Below are 19,034 nucleotides of genomic sequence, written 5' to 3' on the forward strand. Positions count from 1 at the left end.
GGTCCCTGTGCTCAGTTCTTCAGGCCAGGTCATCTCACATCTGGGCTACTGCAAAGCACTCTATATGGGGCTACCCTTAGAAAGTATTTGGAAACTATACCTGGCACAGAATGCAGCTGCATGGCCCAGTCTTGGGGCTCCTAGGGCAGCCTTTGTTACACTGATATTGCATAATCTGCAAAAGGTTGCCAGTTTGCTTCCAGATGCAATTCAAGCTTATCGCCTTTAAACTCTTTATCACATGGGTCCAGGTTACCTAAGGAACCATCTCACAGAACAGGATTGGATTGGCCAATCCACACTCCTATAAGATGCATGTTGCAGACCTGGTTGAGGACTTCCAGCTGGCAGGATCCAGAAGAGACTTCTTTGCTGGGTTTCTCATCCTCTGGAACATTTTGCCTCCTGAGGTGAGAACTGCACCTGTCTTTTAGCCTCCCAAAATGGCCTGAAGACCTGGTTATGCCAGTTGGATTGAGCAATGCATCTTTGTAGGAAGATTTGCGTTTTAGAACATCACCCTCCAAAATTAGCTAATAGATATGCAGATTATATAGCATTTTAATATAAATGCAAATTAGACCTAGATGAGCTCTGAACACTCTGGCTCATTATTATTACTTGGAAGACACTTTCAAAATCAAGTATAGTAAAACTAAGATCATGATCTTTGCAAGAAGACCTGAATTGCACACTTGGGGAATAAATGATCAGAACATCAAGCAAGTTAAATCCTTTAAATATTTTGTCATGTTTTTCCATAGCTCTACTAAATGCAGTGCACATCAAAATTATGTAATTCAAAATGCCCCCAAAATATGGCAATTCAAACATTTCATTTCTCCAGAGGAGCACAGTATATTCCAGTAGCACTGAAGCTACATTTAGCTAAGGCTTGCACACAACTACTCATTGGTGCTCAGCTGGAATCTTATCCTTCTTTTACTCCTCTGGAAAGGGTGCAGTACAAATTCCTAACAGCTATATTTCAGGTAGTTCACTGTGTCCCAAATGTAGTAATAAGGAGGGAAGCAAGTTGTTGTTGTTGTTAGCTGTGAAGTCGTGTCTGACCCATTGCGACCCTATGGACAACGTTCCTCCAGGCCTTCCTGTCCTCTACCATCTTCTGGAGTCCATTTAAGCTCACGCCTACTGCTTCAGTCACTCCATCCAGCAACCTCATTTTCTGTTGTCCCCTTCTTCTATTGCCCTCAATCTTTCCCAGCATTAGGCTCTTCTCCAGTGAGTCCTTCCTTCTCATTAGGTGGCCAAAGTATTTGAGTTTTAGCTTCAGGATCTGGCCTTCTAAAGAGCAGTCAGGGTTGATCTCCTCTAGGACTGACCGGTTTGATCGCCTTGCAGTCCAAGGGACTCGCAGGAGTCTTCTCCAGCACCACAGTTCAAAGGCTTCAATTCTTTGGCGCTCAGCCTTTCTTATGGTCCAACTTTCACTGCCATACATTGCAACTGGGAAGACCATAGCCTTGACTATACGCACTTTTGTTGACAGGGTTTTGTCTCTGCTTTTTAGTGTGCTGTCTAGATTTGTCATGGCTTTCCTCCCGAGGAGCAAGCGTCTTTTAATTTCTTGGCTACAGTCCCCATCTGCAGTGATCTTGGAGCCCAGGAAAATAAAATCTGTCACTACCTCAATTTCTTCTCCATCTATTTGCCAGGAATTGAGAGGGCCGGATGCCATGATTTTGGTTTTCTTAATGTTAAGTTTCAACCCAACTTTTGCACTTTCCTTCTTCACACGCAACAAGAGGCTCTTTAGTTCTTCTTCACTTTCTGCCATTAGAGTGGTATCATCTGCATATCTTAGGTTGTTGATATTTCTTCCGGCAATCTTAATTCCAACTTTTGATTCATCTAGCCCTGCCTTTCTCATGATGTGCTCTGCATATAAGTTAAATAGGCAGGGTGACAGTAGACAGCCTTGCCGGACTCCTTTCCCAATTTTCAACCAATCGGTGGTTCCGTGTCCAGTTCTCAATGTTGCTTCTTGGCCCACATATAGGTTTCTCAAGAAACAAATAAGATGGTCTGGTACACCCATCTCTTTAAGAACTTGCCACAGTTTATTATGATCCACACAATCAAAGACTTTAGCATAGTCAATGAAGCAGAAGTAGATGTTTTTCTGGAACTCTCTAGCTTTCTCCATGATCCAGCATATGTTGGCAATTTGATCTCTAGTTCCTCTGCCTCTTCGAAATCCTGCCTGTACTTCTGGTAGTTCTCGATCCACATACTGCTGGAGTCTAGCTTGTAGGATTTTAAGCATAACTTTACTAGCATGAGAAATGAGTGCAATGGTGCGATAGTTTGAACATTCTTTGGCACTGCCTTTCTTTGGAATTGGAATGTAAACTGATCTTTTCCAATCCTGTGGCCACTGTTGAGTTTTCTAAATTTGCTGGCAAATTGAGTGTAGCACTTTTACTGCATCATCTTTTAAGATTTTGAATAGCTCAGCTGGAATACTGTCACCTCCATTAGCTTTGTTGTTGCTCAGCTTTTCTAAGGCCCACTTAACTTCACATTCTAGGATGTCTGGCTCGAGTTCAGTGACCACCTCATTGTGATTATCAGGGACATTAAGCTCATTCTTCTATAGTTCTTCTGTGTAATTTTGCCACCTCTTCTTAATCTTTTCTGCCTCTGTTAGGTCCCTGCCATTTTGGTCCTTTATCATGTCCATTTTTACATTAAACGTTCCCTTCATCTCTCCAATTTTCTTGAAAAGATCTCTGGTCCTCCCTATTCTATTTCTTTGCAGTGTTCATTTAAGAAGGAATTCTTATCTCTTCTAGCTATTCTCTGGAATTCTGCATTTCTTTTTCTTTGGGATGGTTTTGGTTGCTACCTGTTGTACAATGTTGCGAACCTCTGTCCATAGCTCTTCAGGCACTCTGTCTATCAGATCTAATTCCTTAAATCTATTTGTCACCTCTACTGTATATTCAACAGGGATATAATTTAATTCATACCTGAGTGGCCTAGTGCTTTTCCCTACTTTCTTCAGTTTAAGCCTAAACTTTGCAATGAGAAGCTCCTGGTCTGAGCCACAGTCAGCTCCTGGTCTTGTTTTTACTGGCTGTATAGAGCTTCTCCATCTTTGGCTGCAGAGCACATAGTCAATCGGATTTCTGTGTTGACCGTCTGGTGATGTCCGTGTGTAGAGCCGTCTCTTGGGTTGTTGGAAAAGAGTGTTTGCTATGACCATCGTATTCTCTTGACAAAATTCTATCAGCCTGTGCCCTGCTTCATTTTGTACTCCAAGGCCAAACTTGCCTGTTATTCCAGTTATCGTTTGGCTTCCTACTTTAGCATTCCAATCCCCCATGATGATAAGGACATCATTTTTTGGTGTTACTTCTATAAGGTGCTGTAGAGCTTCATAGAACTGGTCAATTTCATCCTCTTCAGCACTGGTGGTTGGGACATAGACTTGGACTAATGTGATATTGAATGGTTTGCCTTGGATTTGAACTGAGATCATTCTGTCATTTTGAGGATTGTATCCCAGTATTGCTTTTCCTACTCTTTTATTGACTATGAAGGCTACTCCATTTTTTCTGAGGGATTCTTGCCCACAGTAGTATACCTGATGGTCATCTGAATTAAATTCACCCATTCCTGTCCATTTTAGTTCGCTGATACCTAAGATGTTGATGTTCAGTCTTGTCATCTCTTGTTTGACCACGTCCAGCTTTCCTTGATTCATGGATCTTACATTCCAGGTTCCTATGGAGAAAAAATCTTTACAGCATCGGACTTTCCTTTCACCACCAGATACATCCACAGCTGAGCGTCCTTTCGGCTTTGGCCCAGTCGCTTCATTCTTTCCGGCGCTACTAGTACTAGCCCTCTGCTCTTCCCCAGTAGCATATTGGATGCCTTCTGACCTGAGGGGCTCATCTTCCAGCATCATATCGTTTTGCCTTTTGGTACTGTCCATAGGGTTTTCATGGCAAAGATACTGGAGTGGGTTGCCATTTCCTTCTCCAGTGGATCACGTTTTGTCAGAACTCTCTGCTATGACCTTTCCATCTTGGGTGGCCCTGCACAGCATAGCTCATAGCTTCATTGAATTACGCAAGCCCCTTCGTCATAACAAGGCAGTAATCCATGAAGGGGTGGGAAGCAAATATCTAAAGTCAAAACAGGTGCATGGACTTAAATTATATCACATACTATAAAAATACTGTATGTATGGATGGGACTTACAAAACTTTTGCAAACAGATTTAAACTTATTTGAAACACATTACAAAAAATATGTTGAAATTTTTGGAAAAAATGCAAAGAAGAGCAACTAAAATGATAAAAGGTCTGGAGACTAAAACATATGAAGAACGGCTGCAGGAATTGGGTATGGCTAGTCTAGAGAAAAGAAGAAATAGGGGAGATGTAATGTAGTGGCTCTGACGCAAGGAAGAGATGCCAGCCGGAGTACGAGTTCAGCTCTTTTATTGGGGGGGGGGTTTCGTATTGAAGAACAAGGGCTACCTGGCCTCCTTATATACCTGGCCAGGTAGGCAGCTGGCCAATGGGGTTGGCCCTAGGTTTCCTGCCGAAACTGGGTTTCCCGCCGAAACCATCCAGGCCAACGCCCCCTGGTGGCTGCTGCTATGTAGATGCCTGCACCTGGATACATAACAGGAGACATGCTAGCAGTACTCCAGTATTTGAGGGGCTGCCAGAAAGAAGAGGGGGTCAACTTATTTTCCAAAGCACCAGAGGGCAGGACAAGAAACAATGGGTGGAAACTAATGAAGGAGAGAAGCAACCTGGAATTAAGGAGAAACTTCCTAACAGTGAGGACAATTAACCAGTGGAACTGCTTGCCTTCAGAAGTTGTAGGTGCTTCATCACTGGAGGTTTTTAAGAAAAGACTGGACAGCTACTTGTCTGAAATGGTATAAGCACATTTAGTGTTTTTGTGGTAATTATCTACATTATGTAATGAGATGGGTCACTATGGTGTTGGACAAGTTGGGTCATTCCTCCTGTTAGATAGCAAAGAAATTGCATCTTCTTTCCAAGAAAAAGGAAGTTCTTGAATGTTGCGGAATCTCATTTGTTACCTGTTAATATTTTGATCAGAATTTCCTGATTATATATGTAGTCTAGAGTGGACTTTTTAATCATAATTATTGTTACCACTTCTACCATTACTAACATTAATATTTTAAAAGAAAGAATATAATTGAGACCTAGGCATTTATTTATTGATCAACCTTGTAATATTGCCCATTGCTTTCACAGAGGGATTCTGGATGGTGTACAAGCAAATATCTAAATTGACTATTGGGGGACTGTTGCAGAAAAAAAAGATACCCACTTCTTAAGTTGAAAAAGACAAAAAAATAGTAAACAAATAAGGAAACAAATGGCAAGAAAAAGAAGAAAAGAAAAGAAGAAAAGAAAAGCACTTTGCATTCCATGATTTCCTTATTAATTTCCCTATCAGAATCTACATTTCATGAATTTATAGGTTATCACCATTCATTTTTTAAACAACAGATGAAATATAGACAATACTGAATTATGTTGTTAAATTGTGCCTCTTAAAATGAAGGCAATTCAAGACTGAGAAAACAGCTTGTTATAATTTTTTTTGTCAGATCAGCGTAACACAGCACAGGTCTTGTAAGGCATGGGAGTAGAGGTAAGCCCAATACAAGGAGTCAGGTCCAGGTCATCTTTAGAAATCCCCGGGGGTGGGTGGAAAGTAAATTTCTGCAAGAGGTTGGTAAAGAACAGGAAGAGCTCCATTTTGGCAAGGTTCTCACCAGCACATATTCTCCGACCTGGAAGAAAGCATAGATGGCAAAGAGAGAGAGAGAGAGAGAGAGAGGTGTTTATTGGTTTCTTAAACTATTTGACATGGTTTCCCAATGTCTTATGTCCACAGACAGAGCAGCACACAGTAAAACAATAACAGATTAAAGATATGGAAAGAAGTAAAAATGCAGTAAAGAAATGTGGACAGAGAATTTTTCCAACCACTAAATGGCAGCAGGTTTCTTAATTTGAAAATAAAGTAAAAAAAGATTGAAAATTAATGCCTATGAATGGAGTAATGCCTCTCTTTTAACTATCTAGGAATGACATTTTATTAGTCCTGCAGATGGAAAAAAGGTGTGGGCAATATCCTTTCTTTATTCCAGAGGAGGGCAATTAATATATTGTAGAGAAAGGCAATAACTTAGATATTTATGGAGCCAAGATAGGTGTTGGGATGAGTGGGTTATTACTCAATTGGACATAATCCAAAAAAACTTCATGAGGAAGATTTTAGGCTTCTCCAGGGAATCCCTTCTGCTTATCTAATTCTCTGCTCTTTGGGGAAATTTTAGTTCTTGAAACAGAAAATTTCAGAGAAAGCCTTCTTGAAAAAAATGCTGATAAATATTTGATTGTAGTCAGGATATTTTTATCCTGATAAGCACCCTGTTTAACAGCATCTCTGTCTCTGTGTGGTCTGTCAAGGGGAAAATATTATTGCATCTGTCCTCTATGGCCCAGCTTAGAATGAAATCAGGGCCAAACTACTAACAGTAGGTGAGCTCAAGGGCTTGGACCTCTAATGTGCTAAGCACATTGATTTGTGCTTAGATTGTAAGCTGCCCTGAGTCTTCGGATATAAAAGGTAAAGGTAAAGGTTCCCCCGCACATGCGTGCTAGTCGTTTCCGACTCTAGGGGCTGGTACTCATCTCCGTTTCAAAGCCGAAGAGCCAGCACTTGTCCGAGGACGTCTCCGTGGTCATGTGGCCGGCATGACTAGACGCCAAAGGCGCACGGAACGCTGTTACCTTCCCACCGTAGTGGTCCCTATTTTTTTACTTGCATTTTTATGTGCTTTCGAACTGCTAGGTTGGCAGAAGCTGGGACGAGTAACAGGTGCTCACTCTGTTACGCGGCACTCGGGATTCGACCCGAAAGCATTGGAATTCAGGATGCTATTTTTGCTTTGCTGTCATTTAAACTTAAAAAGATTTTTTAAAATGTATTTAATTGTAGCTCTGGTTTAATTTTAATCTTTCTAACGCTCTTATTTTATTTTGCTTTATTGCATTTTATGCTCTGCCATGTTGCTCTGACCTAAGAATAAAAGCTTAAGAAAAGCTAATAAAGGGTTCAGGCTAAGAAGACTCAAAGCTCTATGTTCATTTGAAGGCCCCAGTCAGCCTGGACTGCCAAAATGCAGAGATGCTGAGGCCAGCACAGCAGGAATAACAACAGTAACTCAGGCACAGAGCTGAGGATTCCCCTGGCAGACTCTGGAATCAACAGACTTGTCCCTGAATGAGTCTGTCCATGAGGCCTAAACTCATCACAATATGGTCTATGAGATCAATTGTTTTTTTTATCAATTTATCAATTGTGTTTTATCAATTGTTTTCTTTTCAAAGAAGGCATTAAGGGTTGCCTTTCACAGAACACACTCTATGACATCAGAGAATCTCACCTGTGGAAAATGGCATGAATGCATCTCTTTTCACAAATTTTCCTTCAGAGTCAAGAAAATGCTCAGGATAGAATTCATGAGGCTTCTCCCACTGAGATTCATCATGGAGCACAGAAGTCAGCAAGGGAACGATGTACGTGCCCTAAAAAATTGAAAGGATAAAAAAGGTATATGAAAAGGAGCACGTCCTCTTAATACATGGCTATATTATATTATATTATATTATATTATATTATATTATATTATATTATATTATATTATATTATATTATATTATATTATATTATATTATATTATATTATATTATATTATATTATATTATATTATATTATATTATATTATATTATATTATATTATATTATTATATTATATTATATTATATTATATTATATTATATTATATTATATTATATTATATTATATTATATTATATTATATTATATTATATTATATTATATTATATTATATTATATTATATTATATTATATTATATTTATTATATTATTACATTACATTACATTAAAAAGGTAAAGGTAAAGGTTCCCCCGCACATGTGTGCTAGTCGTTTCCGACTCTAGGGGCCGGTGCTCATCTCCGTTTCAAAGCCGTAGAGCCAGCACTTGTCCGAGGACATCTCCGTGGTCATGTGGCCGGCATGACTAGATGCCAAAGGCCCGCCAAACTGCCGACCTTCCGATCGACAAGCTCAGCGTCCTAACCCACTGAGCCACCGCGTCCCTTTTTACATTACATTACATTATATTATATATATTATATTATATATATATTATATTAATTATATTATATTATATTATATTATATTATATTATATTATATTATATTATATTATATTATATTATATTATATTATATTATATTATATTATATTATATTATATTATATTATATTATATTATATTATATTATATTATATTATATTATATTATATTATATTATATTATATTATATTATATTATATTATATTATATTATATTGTTATATTATATTATTTTATTATAAAATAATATAATATAATTATTGATTTAAAATCAATAATTGGGCCTGGAGCAACATTCAATTTCAAAATATTAAAACTAAATTTTAAAAATTGTATTGCATATATATGTATGATTTAATTATTGTGCACAGAGAAATTGACAGATGCAAAAAAATTAAACATCAGGCAAATTAACAGACTATCAGCTGGACCAATTCTAAATAGATGGATAAGCTGTATTTTATTACACTGAAACATGATACCTTAAATTTGTGGACTCAAAATGCAGGACCCAAAACAAACAATAAAGACTTACTGAAGAGAAGCAGATGAGGGCAAAGTAAAAAAATAAAAATAAAAGGAGAGGAAAGCATCTCCCATAAATCAAGAGGTGAGGGCAATTTGGGAATGCCAGATACCAAAGAAAAACATCTGCCATTGGCCCTTTGAAATAGGCATGTAGGAGTGTTTTTCTAAAGGGATAACAGGCTCTACAGATCAACTTGAGTTAGCCAAGTCCATTCCTTTAAGGACTGATTTTTCCACCTCACTGTAGTGTACATGGTAGATTAGATCTTATACAATGCAGTGATTTTAGACTGATCACCTTGGGGATGAGGAAGCCTTTGAAACTTACGTCCATTGGTGGGAACAATGTCAGCAAACCTTTGAACTTCGTGAATTTGAACTTCATTACTGTAAGGCGTTTTGCTTGGTGGTCTGCCTGTTGCTGAGAAACTTCAGTCTCTTTTGCAATTATTTTTTTCTGTTGTATTTTTTTTCACTTACCTTTTTAACCTCTTGTGTATTTTTATATTACATATTTCTGTTTGTTATTTTTGTTTTTCTGGTATTACTTTAAAGGAAAAAGAGTAAGTAACAAAAACTGCACTTTACTAAAATTCTATCTTGTGTGTTTAAAAAAGGCCTTGTCTCATGCAGTAATTTCAGACTGATCACCTTGGGGATGAAGAAACCCTTGAAAGTTACATCCATGGTGGTTGCGTGTGGCAAATTGGAGGGAACAACGTCAGCAAACCTTTGAACTTCGTGAATTACGGCATCCGTATGAGGCATTTTTGCTCGGTCTTCTGTCCTTGGCTGGAGGTCACCAATCTCTTTTGCAATTTCTTCTTGGACTTTACCTGGGAGAATAAAATGACAAATATGACACCTTTCTGAATTTTGTTTTAAATGGGAGTTTATAAATACTACATTCTGAATGGTACAGTAGTCATTCACTGTGATCCTTGGATTGTGGCCCTTCACACAGTCACTCATGCATTAGTCGCTTGATTAATGGAATATTGTAATCTGTTATACATGTGGCTTTCTTGAAGATCTCTCAGTGACTATACCTGGCCCAGTATCTGGCAGCATAGAGAGTGTTTGTGCCTCATTACACCTATGTGAGCTCATTGGATTAACTGTGGCAGACTTCTGAGTGCAATTCAATTACTAATAAAATTGGGCAAATTGAAACAGTATGGCTCCATCAATTAATGGTGGGACTCCAGGAAATGTGCCATCTCAGAACAAGTACCACCCAGAGATCCAGATTGCTGGCACTCTGGTGACATTCAGAAAACTACTGATGACTTGGCTATTCCCCTAGATTTTGTGATTGGTTGTGGTTGGAGCCCTGGTTAGATGGCTTTTGGTTTTTGTAGGTCTTCAGGCCAGAATCACCAAGAGTCAAGTGGTCTCCAAATTTCTGAATAAAAGCAAATTTAAAAATAAATCTTTGAAGAACTAGTGCTAAAGCATAAAAGAACTTTGTCACATATTAGAGGACCAAACCAAATTCATATATGAAGGAAATGTTACAAAGATACAGAAAATATCATTAGTGTTAAGTTTAAAAGTGATATCATCTGTGGAGTTCATAATTTGCTTAGGTACATCCAGAAATATTTTGTCTACACTATTAGAAAATATGGTCATGTTTGTGCTGCATATTAATCTGTGATCTCCTGTGTTAGCAATTTTTCCTTTTCTTTCTCCTTTGAAGAATATTTCCATTTAAAGAAGAGATGAACTAATGATGGCATGTGATGGATAATGGTGCCTATTGATGATAGGAGATTCACTACTCAAAGGAACTGAATCAACAATTTGTAAACCAGGCAATCTATCTAGGGAGGTTTGCTGTCTCCCAGGAGCAAAGATCAGAGATATGATTGAGAGGCCTACTAAAATAATTAAACCCACAGATTATTATCACCTTCTCCTCTTTCATATGGGGATGAATAATATGACAAAGAGCCTGAAAGCAATATCAAGAAACTAGGCAAACTAAGCAAAAGAGTTGGGTGCACAGATGAGATTTTCATCTGTACACACAACAAAAGATAGACATACAATGAAGGAATGGCAATTTTTTTGAAGTAAACCACTGCCTTAAAGGATGATGCTGTCAAAAGAATTCTAGATTCCCAGAACATGGTCAATAATACTACCTGAAGGACTAATGGCTGGGAATGAACTACATCTCACAAAAACTGGGAAGAAGGTTTTTGGAAAATAATTGCCTTGGATTATCCAAAGGGCTTTAAACTAAAACTGGAGGGGGAAAGAAAACAATTTTTAGAATCTAGTCCCATGCATAAACCTTAAAACAATCAACCAAATGGTAAGAAAGAAGAAAAACTCAGATACAAAACAGGAGACGTGGGAACTAAATGCAGGGTCAGTGAAAAAAGACTCAAATACCTATACATTAAAGCTCAAAGTAAGAGAAACAAACAAAACAAACTTGATGTACTGAGGGCAGATACAACATTGTTGCCATTACTGAAACTTGGTGGGGTGAAATTCAGAACTGGGACATACTGCTAGAAGGATTGTAATTGTTCAGAAGAAGCAGACCTAACAAAAGAACAGGTGGTGTTCATTATATGTAAGAAATAACCACAACTTTACAGAAATGCAACCCCTCCACAAAAATGAAAACCTTCTTAACCTGCATTTGGGTTAATATAAAAGGAAAAAGCAATGACATTGCTATGGGTGTATACTATAAACCATCTAATCAAACAGAAGAAATAGATGAACTTCTTGCTAATCAGTTATATATTCTAAGGAAGCATGCTCCAGTAGAAATGGGAGACTTTAACTACCCAGACATTAACTGGGGGATAAACTGTGCATCAAGTGGGAGATGAAGCAGGTTCATGGGTTTAATGGATAAGGAACTGGGAAAAAAAAGAAGTTTGATGTTATATATGTTGATGGCAGCAAGAATACTTTATGCACAAAAATGAAAGGATGCTTTGATTCTCACAATGGATGAATGGCTGCAAAATTAACGGAGTTAGCAGACATGGCTAAATTGACTGCTGTGATTAAAGAAAACAACACAATTAATTTTGTTTCTACTTGGAAACTGCTTTTGGACTTTGTGCTTGAAGTGTTAAAAAATGAAACTTTGATTTTGGGTTTTGCTGATTAGATAGATCTGTTGTTATAGAAATGGCTAGTGTATATTATTATATAAAAGTAAAAAGTTGAGGTTTCATGTTACTAACTTATTCTACTGCACCAAAAGGAGTCGGAAATCAATGCTTTTCTTTTTCTTTATCCCTTTAGCCTGCATTTTTTCTCTAGTCCTTTTCCTCCCTTATTTTCCAATTATTTTCATTTTTCTTTGTACTTCTGTATTTTATATTTTGATAAACTAATAAAATATTTGAAAGGGTAAAAAGAAAAGTAGTGACTGTGGGAGAGATCTAGGTCTCCTAATGGACCACCACTTAAGTATAAGCCAGCTGTGAGCTGCAGCTGCCAAAAAAGCCAATACAATCCTAGGCTGCATCAACAGAGGGATAATATCAAGGTCAAATGAAGTGTACCACCACTGGTAAGACCATACTTGAAATACAACATCCAGTTTCGGTCACCACAATACAAAGAATATATATATTGACCCTCTATAGAGAACTCAGAGAATACCAACAAAGGTGATTAGGGGTCTAGAATCTAAAGCATACAATGAATGGTTGCAAGTTCTTCAGTTGTTACATTCTGTTAATGTTGGATGTAAGAATTTGTTCCATTACTTTTTGCTGTTATTATTCTACGTTTGTTCTCTTTTCTGATGTGATGTTATAAGATTTTCTGGTTTGTTTGCATTTCCAAAATGATCTTGCTTCACAGATTTTATCTTCTTTTTGAAATCACATGCCCATATCACAGAGAAAATCTGTACTTTTTTGATAGATGGTGGGACAGCCTTAGAGATCAAGCCCATATGAATACTTGAGTACACTTGGTGCTTACAGAAAGAAACATAATCTCTATCATATTTTCCAATATTCTCCCCTAACGGATTTTGAATCTCCCAACATTGGTCAAATATCCATATCACAAAAAAAACTTTCTTGGAAACTGTTCCTCTTTTTTTCTTTTCTTCAAGAGATGATTGACCAAGCTCTGGTCTAGCACTTCATCCATGTTTCTGTGATAACTTCCTTCTCTACAATTCCTTATTAACCTCTGGAAGAAGCTTCCATAGAATTGTTCCTTATCTGTATTGGGAGCATACGTGGATGCGAATGTTAAAATTTTGCCTTCTTTTCTTAATATCAAGATTAATTTCTTCCTTCTTTATCTTTTAATTGTTCCAGTACTTCTGAGGGAAGTGTTTTAGTATAAGTTACGATTTCATTTTTCTTTGTTTTTCCCCAATGCTATGTGTTCCGTGCCTAATTTTCAGCAAGTTGACAAGGTTTTCTTTTTTATGTTGTTTCTTGCAGATTAACACTCTCAGCTTTAAAGGTTTTATTAAAACTCATTTTCATTTGTGGGGTGAATTTACCTTTAGTGAGATCAGTGTTGCCTTGTCTATTTGAAAGGCAATTTAATTCTTGGCTCATTTCTTTCCCTTCATTCATGTAACATTCCAGATGCCAACAATTCTTTTTCAATTATGTTTATATTTTTATTGGAAGTCAATGAAATGAAAGCGCTTACTCTGAATTTCTGGATACTTCATCATTAGCAGTATGGCCCAGCACATAGTGTTTGCTATTGTTTCTGTACCAGCACCAAATAAGTCATCTATGAGACCTATAAGGTTTTCATTACAAAAATATCCATCATTTTTCATCTTCATATTCTCCTGAAGTATATAAAGAAAATACAAGTAAGGAAACACAACCTACTCACATAACCAATATTCCTGGAGCCCATGAAGTCTTCCTATGTGGTTAATATCTTCCCCCAATGGTTTCAGTTGCCCCAAGATTACTGGATTCTTAGAAGAAAAACTCTAATATCAAACAATTATATATATATATATAAAACATTGGCAGAAAGAGATCACCCATTCCCACCACTGCTTGGAGCTACTCCTCTCGAAAATGGTTAATATTTATGGCATTTTGATGGAGAAAAAAAATCAATCATTACTTCTCTTTGCCGAACAAGAAATGATTCAATCAAACTTCTCTGGTCATTTTCATCAAGATCTTGTAAATATTGCATGATGATGGTCTTCATGAAATCATGAAGCTTATTTTGATTCTTTATCATTGTTTTAGGAGTAGTCAAAAGGAACCCCAACATGGGAAACAAATTATATAGCTGAAAGAATGATAAAAGAAAACATATATTATGGAAGTTGAATATTTTGAATTTCTCACATGGAAATCTGAAACATATTTATGTTCCCAAGTCTACAAAACAAAACCCTACAATAATGAGTAACATGACTGAATGAGCATTGAATAGTCAATATTGCTAATTCACTAAGCCCCAAATCTCATGGACTGAGCTTCCACACAGGTTTTGGGAGAGAGAGTGCTTATTTTCTACCATACTATTGAATGAGCTCTTGTGGTAACATTGTGTTAATTCCCAAACTAGTGGTGTGAACCATCAATGCAAAAAACTCAATGCAAGTCCTCGTCAAGGGAGCAGTTTAGTACATGTATAGAGCACTGTATAAAGAAAAGGAAAGATGGGAAGATATTTTCAATGAAGGCTCCCACTTTTCCAATTTGAGTGCATTCACAAGTCTTTGCAAGGAAGGGAGAGGAAATGATGAAGCACTCATGAGGTCATGATGTTAAAAAGTGGTTTCCATACTTTCATGAAATTTTTGCATGCAACTACATAAAGGTAGGATTTGAATCCTGATGTCATCATCTTCATGCTGTTTTTGGATGTAGTCTTGCTACAGATGCCCAGGAGAAGCAACATGCTTTGCTTCTCAATAAAACTTGAGAATCAGCCAACTAACCAACCAACCAACCAACCAACCAACCAACCAACCAACCAATCGGAATATAGCTGGAAGGGACCTTGTAGGTCTTCTAGTCCAACCCCTGCTCAAGCAGGAGACCCTATACCATTTCAGACAAGTGACTGTCCAGTCTTTTCTTAAAAACCTCCAGTGATGAAGCACCTACGACTTCTGGAGGCAAGCTGTTCCACTGTTTAATTGTCCTCACTGTTAGGAAGTTTTTCCTTAATTCCAGATTGCTTCTCTCTTTGATCAGTTTCCAACCACTGTTTCTTCTCTTGCCTTCCGTTGCTTTGTAAAATACTGTAAGTTGACGATCTTATCTTTCTGGCAGCCCCTCAAATACTGGAATACTGCTATCATGTCTTCCCCTAACCCCCAGTTCTTCTTTTCACTAGACTAGCCATCCCCAATTTCTGCAACCGTTCTTCGTATGTTTTAGTCTCCAGGCCTTTAATCGTTTTAGTTGCTCTTCTCTGCACTTTTTCAAAGTCTCAAGATCTTTTTTGTAATGTGGTGATGCAGTATTTCAGGTGTGGTCTTACTAAGGTTTTATAAAGTGGTAATAATACTTTATGTGGTTTTGATTCTATGCCTCTGTTTATGGAACCAAGGATTGTATAGCTTTTTTTTGCTGCTGCCACACACTGCTGACTCATATGATTTTCCACTCGGACTCCAAGGTCCCTCTCACAGTTACTGTTTTTGAGCCAGGTTTTGCCTAATCTGTATTTGTACCTTTAGTGTAAGTGTAAAACCTTGCTTTTCTCCATGTTAAATTTCATGTTGTTGATAGGAACCATTGTTTAAGTCTATCAAGATCTTTTTGGATCCTTAATTTGACTTCTGGGGTATTGGCTATTCTTGCCAGCTTAGTGTAATCTGCAAATTTGATGTTCTCCCTTTTTGGTCCCTCATCTAAGTCATTGTGCTGCCTGTTTTTTTGTGACATTTTTAAAAAAATAGTTTACCAACATAGCAGGGCTTCCTGAAAGCCGAATATTTTCACTGTTTGTCTTCAGTAGTTGTAGAAATTTGGCATCTTTATATTCATAGCGTTTCCCAAGTAGGATAAAAATGATGATGTTGGAAACAGCAGCAGTCAGAATTGTTGTGATGTCAAAGGGTTTTCCTGAGCAACAAACAATAGATCAAAAGAGAACTGTAAATGAAACCAGGATTAAATCTGCTTTTTACTGAATTAATACTCAAAATCAGCTTAGATAAAGGGAGCATTTATCATAAAAGGCCATAGCTGGAGCTGTTGATATTGGAAGTATTTAAATTAAAAACTATGCAAAAGTATTTAAAGGGTAGTTCATTATCCCAGAGATAAAATTGCAGTATCTGACCTGATTTCTTTATTTCCCACACTATATTTATCTCAGAAGATGCTCCTGTAGAGCATTAGAAGCAAATGCCAACCCACCTGCATGAGCCTCAATTGTCTTCGTTAAGACACTACACTCTTCTGTGATTTTGTCTTCAATGCTCTTCCTGCCCATTCCGTATTCCCGTAATTTGGATAATGTGAACCGTCGCATCACTTTCCAGTTCTCACCATGAGCAAAAACAAGACCTGAAGAGAAAACAAGTTAAATTGTGAAATATAATTTTAAAATTCTTCGCAGCTCATTCTTGTTACAAAGCTTTATTAAAACATGTTCCATCAATTTGATCAAGCATTTCATCCATTCTGTCCAAAAACGGACAGGTTTTTCAAAGTTTGTGCTAATGATTTCCACTTCATTTTCTTTATCCTCTGCCTTTGGTGTCCAGCCTTCAAAACAAAGTAAAAATGAAAGCAATTTCCATTTCTTCATGAGTAAATATCTTCTTCTAGATGGGTCAGTGGGACCCATCTTTTGGGCAGTCAGGGACTGTGGACAACCATTTTCCATGGACCAGTGTGTATGTGGTTTCACACACTAACTAGATCCTGTGCATCTGCAGATGAAGCTTCAATTGCTTGCACAACCTGGTTCTTAATGGACTGTGGACCAACCAGTAATAGTCTGTGGCCTGGGGGTTGGGAACCTCAGTTTTAAATCACTCAAAATTATAATTCCAAATCACTCTGACTCCTTAATCCATTATTAATTTTCAAAAATAAATATTTTAACTATGTGGCAATCCAATGCCATTGAGAAAAATGTGTTTTGCCCTCAGCCAAGCCTTAAATTCCATGAAAGAGAATTTACATTTAGCATTTCTTCCAAACAAAATGTAGAATAGAACAGAACAGAATAATGGAATGGAATGGTTGGTTAGGAATTCATCTGCTGGATGGATTTTAAAACTTTTAAAATCAAATTTACACCATCTCTTAGGGATTCAGAAATTCACTTACTAAATTTGGATGAATTTTCTGGTCAAAAGGGTCAATGTCATCAATATGTAAAATAAATAAATATTCCAAAAAAGTGATTAAGTTCAACAGTTCTAACTGTGAGAATGATCTTGGAGTCCTCTAATGGACAACCATTTAAAAATAAGCCACCAATAAGGTGTGGGTGCCAAAAAAATCCAATTTAGTCCAAGACTGCATCAACAGAGGGATAAAGAAGATAGTATCAAGGAAACTGGAAGTCATAGTACCACTTTATCCTGCTTTGGTAAGACTCCTTTTGGACCAGTTTTGGTCCCTGTGATACAAAAAAAAAGGTGAGACTGATAAATGTTGCAGGAACTGTGTATGTCTAATCTGACAAAGAGAAGAACTGTGGGTGACATGATAGCAGTCTTCCAATATTTGAAAGACTGTTACAGAGAAGAGGGGAGTCAACCAATTTTCCAAAGCAGCTGAGGGCAGAACAAGAAGTAATGAATGGATACCTATCAAGGAGAGCTTCATCCTAGAACTAAGGGGAAATTTCCTATCAGTAAGAAAAAATACTCTTAGGGGGAGCCTGGAACCCCCACAGAATGCGTCCCCAGGGGGTGGATTGGGGAGCCCTAGCCATTATGGCTTTTATGCTGTAATGGTGGGTTGGAGGGAATCAAGTACCTCCCGTGGACCAACAGGCCTGGTGAGTGGCAGCTGGCTCCCCAGTATCGACTGGAGGCAGAGACCATATTGGTTGGAACAGCTTCAGAAGAATAGCACAGGGTGTGGTGGCAGCCACTTGAACAGCATGTGCACAGTGGTGTAGAAAGCAAAGGGAAGACTACTACGCTATATATTTCTCAGGAAAATCATGTTAATGGCAGCAAAACCTAATAATGGCCCCGAGTACGGGTGTCCCTTAAATGGGACAGAGGTGCTAAGAATCTCCCAGTCCACTAGAAGCATGATAAACCCCAAACTACGAATTGGTACATGGAACCTGAGAAGCCCATATGAAGCTGAGAAAACACACAACACTATCCAAGCAATGTCCAAATACAATAGCTCTATAATGGGAGTGAGTGAAATCTGCTGGCCTAAAAATGGAATGTGTAGAATAGGAGATTATACTATCTTTTTTTTTATCCCATTTATATCCCGTCCTTCTCCGAAGACTCAGGGTGGCTTACAATCTAAAGCACAATGTGCTTAGCAATAGCCTTCATTCTATGTATATACCTGCTTATTAGGGCTTTCGGGCCCCCCAGCAGCATTTTTACAAAGTCAGCTTATTGCCCCCAACAATCTGGGTCCTCATTTTACCTACCTCGGAAGGATGGAAGGCTGAGTCAACCTTGAGCCTGGTGGGATGCGAACCTGCACTAATTGCAGGCAGCTGGTGTTACTTAAGGAGGCATTAGCCCACTGCTCCACCAAGGCTCTATCTACTACTCTGGTGAGAATAGCAAACACCAGTGAAATGGAGTAGCTATAATCATAAACAATCTTGTAAATAAATGCATGAAGTCCTTTATTCCTGTATCCGATCGAGTGATGATGATCCAAAGAAATAGTACTCCAGTAAATATGAATGTTATATAAGTTTACGCTCCCACAGCTGACAGTGAAGAGGATGATTTAGAGAAGTTCTATGAAGATATAAGCAGTGTACTGAAAACCCTAAAAAGTAATAATACTATACTTATGGGGGACTTCAATGCCAAAGTGGGAGAATGAAGTGATGCTCCTGTAGTTGGACACTTTGGCTTAGGAACCAGAAATGGTAAAGGGGACAGATTTGTAGACTTCTGCAAGGAACATAGGCAATGTGTGATGAATACCTTTTTCAAATTGCCAAAAAGACACCTCTACACTTGAAGATCACTAGTAGATACACAAAATAATATAGTAAGGAACCAAACTGATTATTTTTCAATAAACAAAAGATTTAGAAACTCAGTAAAATCAGTAAAGAAATACTCAGGTGCAGA

The 19,034-nt window shown here is 37.7% G+C and overlaps 1 protein-coding gene and 1 long non-coding RNA gene across 2 annotated transcripts in view; one reads left to right on the forward strand and one right to left on the reverse strand.

The window, feature by feature from the left end:
- Positions 1-19,034, forward strand: part of LOC310632646 — a 1,302,393-nt gene that overhangs the window by 481,011 nt on the left and 802,348 nt on the right. The gene's annotated exons all lie outside the window — the stretch shown is intronic.
- Positions 4,210-19,034, reverse strand: part of LOC310632638 (cytochrome P450 2K1-like) — a 29,926-nt gene continuing 15,101 nt past the window's right edge. The window contains exons 3-9 of the mRNA XM_083349952.1: positions 16,147-16,296; positions 15,689-15,849; positions 13,883-14,056; positions 13,445-13,592; positions 9,434-9,618; positions 7,481-7,622; positions 4,210-5,818 (exon numbers count right to left, since the gene is read on the reverse strand). Coding sequence (XP_083206078.1) covers positions 5,634-5,818; positions 7,481-7,622; positions 9,434-9,618; positions 13,445-13,592; positions 13,883-14,056; positions 15,689-15,849; positions 16,147-16,296 — 1,145 coding nt within the window. The 3' untranslated portion in view covers positions 4,210-5,633. The remainder of the gene's footprint in view (positions 5,819-7,480; positions 7,623-9,433; positions 9,619-13,444; positions 13,593-13,882; positions 14,057-15,688; positions 15,850-16,146; positions 16,297-19,034) is intronic.

The sequence above is a fragment of the Vipera ursinii genome (assembly GCF_947247035.1).
Source record: "Vipera ursinii genome assembly, chromosome: 1".
NCBI classification, from domain to species: domain Eukaryota; kingdom Metazoa; phylum Chordata; class Lepidosauria; order Squamata; family Viperidae; genus Vipera; species Vipera ursinii.